The sequence below is a fragment of the Chanos chanos genome, chromosome 4, assembly GCF_902362185.1.
Source record: "Chanos chanos chromosome 4, fChaCha1.1, whole genome shotgun sequence".
Lineage (NCBI taxonomy): Eukaryota > Metazoa > Chordata > Actinopteri > Gonorynchiformes > Chanidae > Chanos > Chanos chanos.
Genome location: NC_044498.1, coordinates 36,192,061 through 36,208,363, shown reverse-complemented (window position 1 = coordinate 36,208,363; position 16,303 = coordinate 36,192,061). Strand labels below are relative to the sequence as shown.

The 16,303-nt window shown below is 39.3% G+C and overlaps 1 protein-coding gene across 1 annotated transcript in view; it reads left to right on the top strand.

Annotated features, from left to right (window-relative positions):
• Positions 1-16,303, top strand: part of dntt (deoxynucleotidyltransferase, terminal) — a 58,173-nt gene that overhangs the window by 12,407 nt on the left and 29,463 nt on the right. The window contains exons 4-8 of the mRNA XM_030772277.1: positions 411-581; positions 2,284-2,355; positions 2,783-2,906; positions 5,538-5,670; positions 14,357-14,459. Coding sequence (XP_030628137.1) covers positions 411-581; positions 2,284-2,355; positions 2,783-2,906; positions 5,538-5,670; positions 14,357-14,459 — 603 coding nt within the window. The remainder of the gene's footprint in view (positions 1-410; positions 582-2,283; positions 2,356-2,782; positions 2,907-5,537; positions 5,671-14,356; positions 14,460-16,303) is intronic.

Genomic DNA, 16,303 nt, shown 5'->3' with positions numbered 1-16,303 from the left:
AAGAAGAGCTATTGTGAACAAGTGGAAAATGACAGCGTTCTCTCCGGCACTCGCAAAACCAAATGTCGTTGTGCGGTCATCCGGAAGAGGGCTTGGCACTAGGCCCTAGCTCATCGAAGCGAAGGAGGCTGAAGGGAGAGGGGGGGAGTGAAGAGGAGACAGAGTGAGAAAGAGAGAGTGAGAGAAGAGGGAGAGTGTGCCAACCTGCTCTTTGATCCCTGTCTACCTGTCACAATGGGTCAGTGGCTATGAAGTGAGCACCTGACACAAAGTTCTTCTTTCTCTCTCTCTCTCTCTCTCTCTCTCTCTCTCTCTGCCTCAGCATCCCTGCATTAAATACATTTCTTTGTCTTTTTTCTATCTCTTACTAACTTCTTTTTCCCTCTTCTCCCCTTGCTCCCCTCCCATAGGATGCATTTGAGGTCCTGGCTGAGAGCAATGAGTTCCTGGATAGTAGGGGTCAGTGTTTGGCATTTCGGCGTGCTGCGTCCGTGCTGAAGAGCCTGCAGTTCACACTGCGCAGCCTGGACGACATTGAGGGACTTCCCTGTCTGGGAGAGCAGATCAAATCTGTCATAGAGGTAAAGTAACCCCCCAGTCACTGCATCATCTGCAACTGTCAATCTCTGTCTAATGCCTCAACACCTTATCCTCACAGAAAAACCACACACACACACATACACACACTCACACACACACAGAGAGAGGGAGAGAGAGAGAGAGAGAGAGCGCGAGAGAGAAAGGGAGCTAATTTTTTTTAAAAGACTAATATGCAAGAAAAAAGGTTAACTTTATTAAATCATCAGTGATTACTCAGTTGTGCTCCATAATTTACTGCCGGCATAACAAACAAGGGACGAGTGTACGGCACAACTGAATTAGCCAAATCCAAAGTGAGAAAGGATGAATTACACAAATCCAAAGTGAGAAAGGATGCTAGAGAGCAGAACACAAACCCAGATAAACCACATTCAACAGCTCATTCAAAGGACATCAGTATGAAATCAAATGGGCAGCCACTGAAGCGGAGCTTCTGTCTCACACTCTGTGTATGTGTGTATGTGTGTTTAAATGTTGAGCAAAAAGCAAGTCCAGTGAGTGGGATGCAGTGAGTGGGGAAAAACACTGAGATGGGTGATAAAATGAGTATGTGGATGCATGGCCAAGGATGTTTGGAATAGCAGAATGGACATTCACTTGTTTTAAATAACCTTCCGATAGCATGACAGGATACAAACTAGACATCACTGCATGAGATTTTATGCTTTAGAAGTGCTATAAAATCCATATTTTCAAAAATGAAGGACCCTTTGAAGCACTGATGTAGTGAGACAGAAATTGATCAGAAATTTTTGCTGAAGAATTTCTTTAGTAAACAGCGCACTAATGAAATGCTGAAGACCTTGATGTGGTGTCAGCAGAGTTCACAGGAAGGTACTGAATGGGCAGGATGTCAATGGCAATATCATTTTCATTTTTATAAAAAGATCAGGGCTTTTCAAACACTTTTTAAAGTTGAAAATCTTTTTTACTGCATTAACATGCTCTGTAAGGTACAGGTTGAAATGTTGTTTTGGATTTTGGATTTTTCAAATCTCTATTTATCAAAGAAAAGTTTTTTTTGGAGAAGATGACTCAAGAGTGAGATATTTCCTCCATAGATGTTCCAACTAGACTTACCCAGTATATACAATTACTTGACTCTGAACAGACAGAGTATATTTAGGTTTAAGATGCGATGTAATTTAGTGGCTAATTGGAGTTTCCCATTAAATGCAAGCCTTCAATGGTTTACCAACTGAAATGTAGGATAATCAAAACCGATTAAACCATAAACAGAGTTTCACCCAAATAGGTTCAGAAAATTGACTCATTTTTTATAAACAACAAACAAAAACGCTCTTGACTGCTCCGATAGTCTTGCTAAGTAAAATGCGTGTTTATCCTGATACAGTATCTCACAATCAGCATCTTTTATGATGAATGAGATGCTCAAAATGTGATCAACAAATTAGTTCTGCTCTTTGGAGAGGAACCAACACTGACAACATACAAAGCCTTTTACATACAACCAGCCAAGACTGAGTCTCTGAGCTTTTCATTAAAGCTATAAAACCAACGCAGCACTAAAGTTTTTTTTTTCTCCTACACTTATCTATTATTTCCGCTGCAGCAGTTTTCGACTATGACAGCATTTGCAAATGCTTGAGCCTTAAAAAAGGCCTGGGCCCCATTGGAAATGCTGTGGTGACAACCCCTAAGTATTTCATATTTCCCCAATAGGAGATATTTGAGTTCAGAACATGCTCCAAAGTGGAAGAAATCCTACGTGATGAGAAATACCAAACTCTGAAGGTTAGTGCGTGAAAAAAAGCATTTTTCTTTGTTTGTTTGTTTGTTTGTTTGTTTTTTTCAATAAAATCATATAAGATGTTCTTTCAACTTATTTCAACTTGGTCCAGTACAATTCAGTAATGGTAAAATAGTTTTCTCAACCAATTTCATAGTTTCCAATATTTCCTAATGAAAACAGCAATTCAGAGACCGTTTGATTGAATTACGCCTAAGATCAAAATGAAACAAATAAACAGTTCCAAAAAAATAAAACAAAACAGAGAACTTTTTTTTTCTTTTCTTTGGCTGGTTGTCCTGATTGAGTCAGTCAGTTTTTTTTTTTTTTTTTAGTTTTCAGTCTGCCTGTCTGAGCTTTGGGATTCAGTACTGTAGGGACTTCAGCAATTCTCCACAGATACTTTAAAGAGCTTCATTGTGTGTTTGGCAGCTGTTTACCAGTGTGTTTGGAGTTGGACCCAAAACTGCTGAAAAGTGGTACCGCAAAGGGCTTCGTACCCTGAAGGCTGTTTTGGCAGAACCTGACATCCATTTAAACAAAATGCAGGAAGCAGGTAAATGCTCACCATTACTCTAGTGAGGCTGAGTAAAGATGATTTTTCTCGGATTGATTTGAACTCTTTAATTTAACAAATATATTTTTAAAACTCTTTACAGTATTTCAGCTCATGAACTATTGAATAAAGAAACACATGTTTAAATATTAAGTATTTCACAGTGAATTAATATTATGTCTCGCAAACATTGCTAGGTATGTTCCATTGTTAGTTTGTATGAAAAGGTAAAAAGGCATGAAGCAAACAAATTGCCCTTAATCTCCTAATCAAAGCTTTAAACTTTTTCTCTATTACACACATTTTCAGTCATAACAACAATTACTTTCAGCCAGAAAAATCCTTGTGGGCATGCATTAATCTTTATTGTTGAGCATGATGCAAATAAATTACTCATTTGTTATTTGTAAAAGTGAAGAACACTTCAAAATCTATTTTCCCTTGAATGTTTGCCCCTCTCTTCACCTGTTGTTTATATCCCACGGAGCCTCCTCTTTCTGAGACGGCTGTTCACAGCAATCCGTAGACCAGTAACATTGTCTGGAGATGCACCTCTTTCATGAGGGACTTCACATATTCAAACAACAGTAGGGGGGAAAAGAGAGGAGATAAAAATGCCAAAAGGTGAAGCTTTTGATGGAACGCAAAGACAACACACTCATCAATCAGCCAGAGAAAAGGCCAGCTCTCTAAAGGCCAGACATGTTTCCGGGGTGTTCTCTCTTTATGAATTATATGCCACTGTTCTTGTTACCTTTTTAAATCTGCGCCTCAGTTGACCCGTTAATAACAGACTGGAAAATGAAGCTGCTTATGGTTATGGTCTAGGTGTGGGTGTGAGGTTATTGAGGATAAAGCTAGCGGTGAGTTATTGTATGCTTTGAAATTCTATGGTTGAGGTGAAAGTTTAACTAGGTACAGGTTGTTACATCAACATTACAAAAATATGACCCCACCTAAACTGTTTTTTTTTTTAATAGATAGCCTCCCAATTTTTAGATATAGATAGAATTTCTCTCTCTTGGGGCATTCAGTCTCTACGTGCTGGCTTTACATAAACAGGTTCACTTGGAAACAATTATGCAGATGAAGTTTGGAAGTTTTCCAGCAAGGTGCAGTGCCTCAGGCAAGACTACGAAACTAAATGGATTGGTCATTTGTACGAACAGATTGAGACTTTCTCCCTGTTTCTTTCTGTAACTTTTAGGTCTTTCAGACTACATTTACAACCAGACGTTCCAAAAGGAAAAGACTCTTCCCAAATGTGATGTGTTGTATGAGTCGGTAACACATTTTAAGATGGAGGGAACATGGATTTGACTGAATAGTACAGTAGCAGGCCTTTTCTGGGTCTGAGTATACAAAGTGGAATCTAATAACTTTAAAGTAAGCTATGTGTGTGCCAGCTGCTGTAGCAGGGCAAGTCAGTATCTTTTTAACTTGCCAAGCCAGTTCTCAAAAAAAAAAAAAAAAAAGGCAAAAAAGAAAAATCCCACTACAGTATAAAAACATCAGGTTAACAAAATAGTCTGTCTATAGTTGAACGTATGTCTGCAGGCTTGAGGATGTAGTATGGAGGCAGTGATATAATGACCATGTTCATTTCCCCTGGCAGAAACAAAGCGACTCCATCTTAACATCTGTCTTGCTGAAAAAAAGAAGGAAAGTGCTGAATATGGAACAAAGTCAATGAAGAAAAGACATATATGCTAATGAATTTCACATCTAATCTGTCAGTTACACAAAACTAACCAGCTGCGTAGAGCTTACCTTGTGTGTCTCCAAACAATAAAGCCTACTGTGTCCATAAAAGGCAAGATACTGCTAAAGTTAGTCCTTCTTTAACATCAACTTACTGTCTTTTCTCTCACCGAGACAAAACAGCTCACTTTTAAATATCTGGTCTGCTAAAATACTTATGCTGAATACAAAAAGCTATTAAAGTGTGCTGTGGGATTACCAACTAAAATGGCAAAGTGTAATGTAAATGCTACGATTAGATGCTGAGGTGGCCTAATGCTCTGTAATCTTTTGGGGACTTGGTGGAGTCAACAGAGCATTAAGGAACAGTCTGTGTGGAAATGCAGGTAGAGATAATGGCATGGATTACTTCTGTTTGTCAAAATGGGTGGAGAGAGAACAGCATATGAATTTCTCATTGATATTGGATTTAATACGCTGCTCAAACTGCTGGCAAAACAAAATTAAAATTAAGATGATTCACCCACTTATCTAGACTGTTAACCTTAGCTGTAAATGCTAATGGAAGTGTTCTTGAGAACTTGGAATTCCTGATTGATATTGGCCTATATATGATTAAAATGTGAAAGGCCTGGTGCAGATGTTGAGCTAATCTTGTGAAGCTTCTTAAATCCCAAAATATACCACAACGCAGCATTGCAATTTCACAATATACAGATAACAGTAAACTTTGAGCAAGTTGTGATATAATAAAAAATATGATAAGTGTTCTGACTTTTCAAACAGCAGATAAACTGGACATTGAAATTCCCAGTATTAAATATAGACATATTTAGTATTAGCAGCGTTATAATCTAATTTTGATTTCAAAGACACATGAAGTATAAGGTGAAACTGAGTGAAATGAGTGTATTTTGATTTTTTTTCTAGGATTCCTGTATTATGAGGACATTTCAAAATCAGTCTCCAAGGCAGATGCCCAGGCAGTGGAGACCTTGATAAAAGACACAATTAGCTACTACAGCTCAGATACCAAGTTATTTCTCACTGGAGGCTTTCGCAGGTAAGAACAAAACTGAAGAATAACTCATTTCATACTGACGAGGTACGACAGCAAGAACAGCCTCACTTCTCTACGGCTCAAGAAGTGTTTGGGGTTTTTTTTCCTATGCCTCTGTTTTTATCATTTGACGTAGAGAGAAAATGAAAATGAGTCTGATGTTTGGAATATCCCAGATATTTCAAGCCTTTCCGACTGCAAGCATTAGCAATGATGTGGAATGTAATCTTTTTGGCACACCTTTTTTCTGTGCATAAAATATGGGTTATGTAACTTATTTAGCTCATGTTGTTGCACTGGGTGAAGTTTATTAAGGTTTAAAGGTATGCGCCTTTTTGTATTCGCTCTGAGTGTACTCTCAACATGTAAGAGTCTAAATGTGTGTACATACTTGACTGGCGTTTTTGTGTACGTATATATTTTAGTTGGTTTAAGTAAGACTGCTGAAGACACATTAATTCTAGTCTTTATGTCATCCAACTTTAGTTCATCATTCAGAACCAGAGTGACTGAGTTTTCACTGTGGTTTCAGGGAGGAAATCTTCCCCAGATGTTTCTTTTTTTTTTCATACCTCAAAAGGTCATGTCACTTTGGCCAACCATAAAAGGATGAAATATGTTTATGCGACATAATTACACACAAACAGCACCAGGCTCTCTGGCATTTCCATTTGATAAAACCACTTTCATGGTGCATTCACATGAAAGAGCCGCAAATAAAGCTAAGCTTCTTTGTTGTCTGCTGGTACCTGCTGTCTGAATTTGTCTCTTTACGATGCCCCCCCCCTCTCTATGGACTGTCTCTCTGGTGAATGTACTGTAACATGCCCTGCTTGGTCGTTTTGTAAAAGTTCAGCCTGAACTTGTGTAAATAATTCAGTTGCAAGCTGTCTGTTTTACGAACTGAAGTTACTCTTCTCTCTGTGGGAGTGAGGAACCTTCTGTTGTTTACCCTACTGCCAGTCCTCCAATATCCCATAGCACCCTTTCCCCAGCTGCAGGTGATGATGGAGAGGAGAGGCACTTGGCTGTTTTGAAAACTTCAGATTTCTCACTGAATTACCAACCACATCAATTCCCAGGCGTTTCTGAGGGCCAATCTGGACATGTTATGCTCCAATATATCATTGTTTTAATAACACACAAGGGTATAAGGGCAGAGAGACTGTGTATGGATTTTAATGGTTAATTTGTGATTGTGACAATCCGCTCTAAACCAACTTCCATTACTCAACCTTTCTTAACTCTACCGTGTTACTGTTTCTACTGTATTCTCTCTACTTTATTGTGGTGTTATTCAAACCCACACTATTGTAGTGCTACTCTTTGCCTCATTTCTTGTCTACACTCTACTCATCTATTCTGTATTCTATTATATGTTATTCTATCATTATTACATTATTATGTTAGATATTATATTACATACATTTATATATTCTCTTTATTCTACTCTGGTGTTACTCTGTTGCACTCTTCTGTTTACTTGTCTTATCTGCTTGGCTCCTCTGTACTGCAGTCTGATTGTATCTTCTCTGGTCTATACTGCTGCACTCAATTAAACTCTGCACTGCTCTGCTTTGAACTGGTCCGTACCAGTTTATACAGCTAAAGTTGCCTCTAATCTCTGCTTTGCTCCATGCCTCCATTCCTGGCACTCAACACTACTGGAGCCACTAAACAGTCCAAAATACTTTTCATACTGGAAACCAGTGGACTCCTACTGTACATGTGTGAAGTCATCTTCTCAGTCAGGTGCAACTGAGCTCAAGATAACGGCTGTCACAGTTCTTTTAGTTCCTTTTAGACTGTCAACACCTGGAAAAGCTTTCATATATATAAAAGTGATCCATCGACCATATGGGCAAGAAAAAGAATGAATAAGCCAATTTCAAAGAGACAGTAGGTATAACTGTAGACAAATCTCACAGAAATAAAAAGATTTCTTAAATGCTTCTAGAGTCAAGGGTTAGGAAACCAATTTATAAGCAAGTTATGAAGATTTTAAATTTTGACATTGTTTAGCATTGTGGCATGGCATAACATTGCTATGCACTGCATAGTGTTTCTCTCTCTACAGTCTTTTAAAGGTAGGATTCCCTCCTCACTTCTCACAGTTTTTTCTAGAAGGTCTTTTTCTAGGATGGTCTAGGTAATTAAACCATCCGCTTCAATTAAATTGGAAAATGGGGGTTGTCGTTATCGCCTGTTTGTCCATTTTTCTTCATTATCCCCTCGCAAAGATTATTTTACAGCTTTTGCTGATCTGTGCTTTTTCTTTTAAGTTAGAATGACCTTGATAGAACCTTTACATTTCCAAAAAAGCTTTGCAAACTTTGCAGATATTTAATGCACAAATATAAACAGATATTTAAGTACACCAACTCTGACAATGTTTTCACAGGCTTACATTCAAATACTTTATAAAAGAGAAGTTTCTGGAGAAATGCGTGCCTGTGTTGGAGAAGCATGACAGGAGTTTGTTGATGCCGTTGACATTAGTCTTATTGCGGGGACAGCTGCCGAGGTGAGGGTGATGAGGCTTTGAGTTGAGCGTGAAGAGGATTAAAAATAGACGTGAAGTGAAAACGTCTTTGCCATCAGAGTGTGAAAAGACTGCGAGGTATTTCTGAAAAACACGTTTTATTTACAATCAAGTCATCATGAATCTTTTGCGCCGGCATCTTAAAAATTCCACAACGTTGGTCACAACGTTCATCAAATGAAGGGATTTGACATTGAAGAAAGGATTTTCTGACTGTACTTTTTTGTTTTTGGAATTTAGCAAAAACACCAACTGCAGTGTAATAAATCATCCCCATTGTGCATCTTTTCCTCTCCATCTATGCTGTGTAGATTAAATTTGTTTACATCATTTTGTAAATGACCCATTTTGCTAATCAAGTGTCTGAAAGCGCGAGACACACAGTTACACAGACCTTTCATTAGAGATTGTTCACTAGAAAGGGGCAAGAAAGCAAACACTCTACAGTAAATGGCAGTTAGTAAAATTATTTTGTTAAAGCTTCATGAGACACAAACACACGTAACTGTTTTCACAAATATCGGTGAGTTGGAAATCCTTCTGAAGGTAGATACATCCTCATATTCGGTTTTATGTATAACTGCCAATGAAAAATGAACGAGCATTGGGAAAAAGGAAGTTTACAGGTACCAAATACTTAATCACCTCAACAGCTGCAGCACTTGTTCAGTCATGGTTTGATATTCTGATGAAGACTGACTCTGAGTGTTAACGGGGCTTTCAGTTGGGGTTGGCTTAGGATTTGAGATTTTGGTATCTCAGGGTTAAACAGTGTAACGCCAGCTACCAGAGTGACACAAATACCTCACCGTGCTGTAATATATGAGCTGCTAACAGCACATTAAAGCATGCAAAAGAAAAACAGCTCTGACCTCCCGCAGAATACTGATTTCTGGAGTTTAACAAAAGGTGTTGTTTGTGTGATCTCTAGCACAGCAACGACACTTTCCAAACGCTGGTTTATTCATTCTTGTTTATGCCTTGTCATCGGCCTGTAAATAGACATTTATTTTTCATATCCAGTGTGCAGAAATACTTAATAATTCACAGTTTTCCCTCACGCAATATGCTTCTTGTGGGTGAAAGAAGCCCCTTCAGGTGCATGTATGGCAGAAATGTGCAAACTTCATCTCGTCGCTGCTGCAGCGTCAGGGTTCTGTCATCCCTGTGATTTTAGAGGTTGTTTCACCTTCCATGGCCCATTTTAACACTTACCTCTCTGTGGGAACATTTTTTTTACACATTTATTCCTGTTATTTCAGTCAGTCAGAAGGCTGGATTATATTATTTTGTGACCAGTGCGGGAATTATGCTGGCTGTATGATGCTGAACCATTGCCAACAAACAACCAGCCATCCTCTAGTTCTTTATCAATGGTCTGTTTTTGACCACAGGAGCACCGTTGGCTGGATGTTTTTGGGTAGTGGACCAATCTTAACCCAGCAGTGACACTGACGTGTGTAAAACCCCCCCAGCAACACTGCTGTACCTAATTTACTCGTACCACTACCATGTCATTGCTGAGTTTTGAATGGTCTGTTACTCAGAAAATGTCTACTCAACAGCAGCCCTGTCGTCAGAAACTGACCACTGATGAACGGTTTAGAGGGTGGCTGACAAATTGTGCATGGCAACATATCAGTCAATAATTGTACACTCCAGAGTTAGTAATTGCACACCCAAACAGGGTAACTTGTAGGTAGGTATACCTCAGAATGGGCAGGGAGCTTAGGTCCATTCTGGGCGTTTCTAATAAAGTGGAGGATGAATGTTTTTCACAGATGGCATTTTGGAGTGAGTGATGATCAACAAGCATTGTTGGAAATTGCCCAATAGTCCTAAAGAGGTGCAGTAAATGCTGCAATATACACAGTCATTTGACATGTCTTTAGTCGCAATGGAAGATACCACCAGTTGATGTTGTAGTATGGAATATAAATTGTATGTTGTTGTGACAGATGAAGTAACTGTCGCCGCAGATAAATTAACTCTTCTGTACAGCAGACAGCGATTTTTAACGTTGGCGTTGATGCGTATTCTGTCACCCGAGTATAAAGAGTCATGGAAAGCGGTGCTTCCTCTGTTGAGTATGAATTGAGGATGACAAGTGTCAGATGGATTACCCGTGGTGTTGAAGGCTGTGGTCTCCGCTTTCTTACCCACTTGACATTTTAAACGTTGCTTATTTAGAATATTCAGTGTCGGAAATTCCTTACTGTTAACGACAGCTTTTCTGACCAAAAAATAAATAAATAAAATAGTTTAGAAAAAAAAGGGAAAGATGTGTGTGATTCTCTGATGCACTGTTTGAGGTGGCGAAATATGTGTAGGTAAGTATTAAAATGGACCAACGATCTATGTCAGAAATGACGAAATTCACCTTCGTGTCTCTGTTCTGTTAAACCGAACATCATGGGACCTGAGTCAATACATTATTGTAAAATAAAAGTACAGTTTTTCCAGGCCTTGGTCATAAAGGTGACATGTCTTATTGCATGGGAGGTAGACTTCTGAAATGCTGTCATCATGTTTTCTTTTTTTTTTGCTTGTTTGTTTTCGTGCTGACTGAGGCGGATTTTTGTGGAGCCAGTAAAAAGAGGTTGCTTTGCTTCGGGTAATAGAGCTTTCATCCCAAATTAGCTCCTGGAGTGCCTATTTGAATAAGCTCCCTTTTCTGTTTGAGTTGATTGGAGGTAAACGGAATTTATGCTGATAGTTTCTCCCTGGGCTGCTTTTAAGGACAGGCTTGTCCACGGTGCAGTTGACTGCTTTTTGCCAGCACAGCAAACCTCAAACCTGGAGATTCTCTACTTGGCACTTTTACTATTGGACTCAGGTGTGCTGTGACACCTCGGCTTGCCTAATTAGAGATGAATTTGAAAATGTGGCTGAGAAGTCGTACCTTAACAGTGGGAAACTTAAGCATGTTTCATGAACCACTGATAACCAAGGCAACGCATTCCATACGTTTCCAAGAGATGTGACACTACTAGTCCTAATTAGAGTGTGAGGGCTGAAACCATCTATATTTTCCCTGTAGATTTGCATAATTTGTGACAAACACAAAAAAACTTTGTCACAGTGTGTTTGGAATGACTGGATGAAAAGGTAAAGGGAAGATTCTGTTTTTTATGTTTGTGTCAGAGAAGAGAGCTGGAGGTCTACTAGGGTGAAGTTACAACTTATTAAATCTTAGCTATTCATTTGTTCTGACGATTAACCACATTTGGATTTTATACTAGGGAACAAACACTTGAATCAACATAGAAAAAAAATGTATCGGCCTTTGGTTTTTGAAAGAATCGCTGCACATGCCATTGAAGTCTGTAAATGATCATGCAGGTGCAGAGATCTCAATCCTGTTTAGAGTATTTTGTTCTCAGATTCAGTCTTTTCATGTTCCCAGCTTCAATAAACATGTCACAGCCCTGCCTGAAACCTTTAATTTTACAGCTCACTCAAATATCCTCACAGCAGTTTGCCCTAAAATAAAATTTAAAATCTAAATAGTGTCAGTTACATCTGTGCCCCTCTAACATACACACCAAAACACATGCTCAAAGGACAACACAAGTACACACATACACGTACACACATACACGTACACACACACACAAGTACACACATACACGTACACACACACACACACACACACACACACACATCCTTTTGAGAACTAAGGACAGGCACATATACACACACAAATGCATGTTCACAATCAAAATGATCAACAGACTAAAAATTGCAGCTAAAAATTTACCTCGAAGAACAAACCCATACCAAAGCTTCACATTTCCTTCGACTAAACATTTTACTCAATGATTTTAGTGGATTTTGTTTAAGCTAAACAGTAGGAGAGTGATTGCTCATTTTATAAATGCTCATTTTGTTCGCTTAGAAGCATATAAGTTTTTGTATTATTGACTCAAGCCTCCCAGTAACATGATACTTAATAACATGAACCCTGTGCTGATGACCTTGATGGATGACCAGTTTCCTACACAATGTCTCTGAGTTTCAGTACATTAATGCGTCACACATGGCCAGCGTCACACTCCTTATCCCCACTGTATTAACCATACTATGCTAACCCCTATACTCCTCTCCACCAAACCAAATGTTTTGTTTTTCCCTCTCCTCTCTTCTCTCTCTTTATGTCCCACTGCTCTGTCTGTTCCTGCCTTTTTCGTAGCGCAGGCAGATGAGATTAAAAGCTTCTCAGTGCACTGACTGTTGCTGGGAGACACAGCAGCCATTTGTTCTGGTTTATCTGTGTTCTTAACCAGAAGCTGGCGGGCTTTGCTTCTCCTCGTACCGAGGTACGCCATCAAAGGAGACAGATTGGAGGTAAAAAAACGTTCCTGTGTCGACGGAGTATACTGGGGTTAGCTCCAGCCGCCGAGGCCCAGGATCCAGGGGGAGTGTCCGCCTCTTTGTAAACCCCTGGATCAAACCGTGAGACAACTTGGCTGGTAATCCTACAGAAAAGCTTCAGCGCCCCGTCTTTGTATTGGTGTGTTTTCTAGCTTTGCCTTTCATCTCACGAATATTGACTCAGCTTTAAGACTCAAACGTTCCCATGATTTTCACACTGTTTTCTTTTTCTTTTCTTTTTTTTTTTTTTTTTTTTGTAGGATCAACATTTTTTCATTAAATATTTGCTACTATGTAGGCTGTATGGAACAACTCACATGAGTTTAGTGCTGAAAGGAACTTTGCTGGGTTCACTAATGATTGGTCTGTTTGGTCCGTTTACTGTTTGATTTGGTCTTTCCACTGATCACCGATCTATCTACTAATTGGTTGATTTGGTCACTCTTACTCACTGGTTGACTGGAGACATCTGATTTGATTTAATCTGCTGTATGATATTCAATCTACGGATTAGATGATTTGTGCATGTAAATTAGTCGTTGTGTAACTGTGTATGTGTGTTGGTGTGACCTGTTAGAGGTAACTGTAATTCATAAAGCCAAAATCAAAACAAAAGATGTTCACATACATGCTGATCACTAAAGCATAGAATAGAAAAGCAAATAAACAACACACACACGGCGCCCAGTGCTGCAGCGGTCTAAAGTTCCACTTAATGTCTGCTCTGATAATGCCTCTATTTGGGTTCCACTTAAAGAAGCTACTGCTAAATAATTCACAAGTGGTATGAATTCATAAGTGACAAATACAGCAGTTGCCTTTTAGAGAGATGAAAGGTTTTATGTAATAGCAGAGTATCATATTTAGTCTACTCTGCACTTCTGTAAAGTTGAACCAATATGAAGAGGAGGCAAGAATTTTGAGATCGAGTTTTGTGGAGCGCTCGTCCATGTCCTTGATTTTCACCCAGATTTGTAACGAAAAGGAAAAAAAAAAAAAAGGTATATGAGGTTTACTTTTAGCAGCACAGGAAATGTTCAAGTGTCTGCTTTTCACAGGGAAAATGCTGGAATAACTGTCTACACAGAGGAAATACTGCTCATCCTGGTATTAGCTCATTTTGAGTGAATAATTATAAATGTTGAAATGAAATGTTAATTTTAGCTTTCATGTAGGAGATATGGCAGTAGCGTAGGGTGATTAAAAAAATTAAACACTGAAATTCATCTTGCATCTGCTTCTTTACTAGCACTCCTCCTAGTAGGGGTGAAATTATTAAACACAAAAAAAAGGCTGGAGCATCATCAACTATTCTGGTTTATTCTATTTTTACGAGTATAATTTCCAAAGAGAATTAGAATTTGGCCATTATCTTCCAATTTATACATAATCTTACAATGTTTTTCCTTCATAGAATGAAAATGTTGCACTATTTGCAAAACTGACTCGCACAATTACTGCTCTACATTATCATAATCCAACATTAAAATGATGAGCCGCATAAAACAAGTCAAGACTCTGACAGCTGAAGCAACAAGAACAACCTTTGGAGTTTAATGATGCAGGACAAATTGCTCATTTGAAGAATAGGAGCAGCCGGAGCTATTATACATGCTGTATATTTCCCATTCTAACTCAGCATCCTGGCACTTGGGCTCACTGTGGCATCTTATTGAGCTTAATGAGAGTGAAAGAGGAGATCCCCTTTGAGGGCAATTCTCCTCCAGCCCGTGTGTCAGGGGGTATTAAATCAGCATGCCTTTCTCTCCTCAGAGGAAAAGAACATGGGCATGACGTCGACTTTATCCTGACCACGCCCGAGATCGGGAAAGAGCAGGCGCTGTTGCTATTTCTGATTGACAAATTTAAAAACCTGGTGAGTACCTATGCTTTGTGTGTGATGCATTTTAGAATTTATACTACTGTGTATGGTGCAGTGCAGTGTAAATGGTTGGTCCTAAATGTGCTACAAATAAATGTATGTATTTGTGAAGCACTCTTCACGGCCTAAATGCATTGGGACGCATGTATGTTTGAATGGTTTTTCTGCTGATGCGGCAGAACAGGTAATGCATTAGGGATATCAGCATGTAAATTTCTCCTCCCTGCCATACTGTCTCATTATATGAGGTGTAGCTTAAACACTGAGAAACATCAGCCAGTAGATGTATACCTTGAAAATAATGAAAATTGTCATAATGTGTAGGCTAAAAAAACTGGTTAAGATTAATATTTAAAGGAATATTGTAAAGATGAGGACTGCTACATAAACATAAATTAGATATGTTGTGTGTTGTCTGTGATTTTTATTTCCTTAGTCTGCTCATGTGCTGATAGAGTACAAGCAGTCAAGCAATTTCACACTGTACCATGACTCTGAAGAGTCTGCCTATTGGAGTGGGAATGAATGAGAAAGTATAGCAGATGTCCTCATTCTCCTATATGTGTGTGTGTTTACGTTTGTGAGAGCTGGACTTGTATATGAAAATATTTTTAAGTAGGTGTGAGATAACAAGATTTATTCTCCCCCTCCTTTCAAACTGGGTCGAGACTCCAATGTGTTAAAGAGATACCAAAACTAAAGCTCTCCTTGATTCAATATTACCATCTTCTGATGGATTGAGAAACTCTCTCTCTCTTCCCCTTAATCAGTTCTGGGCAATTAAAATACAATGAGCTCTCCACAAACACACACACATACACGCGCGTGCGCGCGCACACATGCACATGCACACGCACACGCACACACACGCATGCACACACACGCACACACGCACACACACACACACACACACATGTCCACTGAAGGTGTTTGTCCCAGAATCAGTCACACAGACCCAGTGGAGAATCCACAGAAGCTGATTGGAGTTCAGCAGTAACACACTCGATTGGTCTTGTGAGAGAATCATTAAATCCATATTTAGCTGGATCAGGCGTGTTTAATAAAAACATGCCTTTCAGTGGGTCCCCAGGAGTGGAGTTGAGAGACTCTGCAATCACGTCTTGCAAGAGTGTGAATATGATGGATGAAGGCGGGCAGGGAGAGCCGCCTATGGCCTCAATGCACGTGGAATCATAAGAGTGATGAGAGCGGATGGAAGGAAGGATGGATGGATAGATGGGTAGATGACAGGATGGACTGATGAATAGATGGGTTGATTAATATATAGACAGAGTGAAGATACTGTCTAATTTTGAAGGAAAGGAGAGTCAAGGAGGGGGGAGAATCCACTGCAATGTCAAGTGTACACAAGCCTTGATGTGATGAGGTACCAAAAGAGCGCGTCACACTTCAAAAGCTGTGTGCTAGGGACCTTATTCAGCTCTTCTTATTGAAATTAGGAGATAGATACAGATCTGACATCATGAGAAATCTTTTTCTTGATGGAGGTAGTGAAAAGAAAGAGTGATACAGGGCGTGGAAAAGAGCAGGAGAAATAGGTAGGCAGATAAGGGCATGGTTGAAATAGATTTCCCTTAAAAGGCATACGCCACAATGTGGAAAATCGCCTCTTAATGAAACAGGGGTGAGTTAAAAAGAGTGTGTGTTTCTAAAAGCAGAGAGGAAGTGAGTGAGAGAGAGAGAGAGAAAGAGAGAGAGGAGGAAGAGAAGGCAGGAGAGAAGGGGTGAGAGAAATTGTCATCACCTGTCTCTCTGAGGTCTGGAATTGTTGGAGGATCGTAGGAGGTGTTTCCAAAAGCACTTAGTAGTGGTAATGC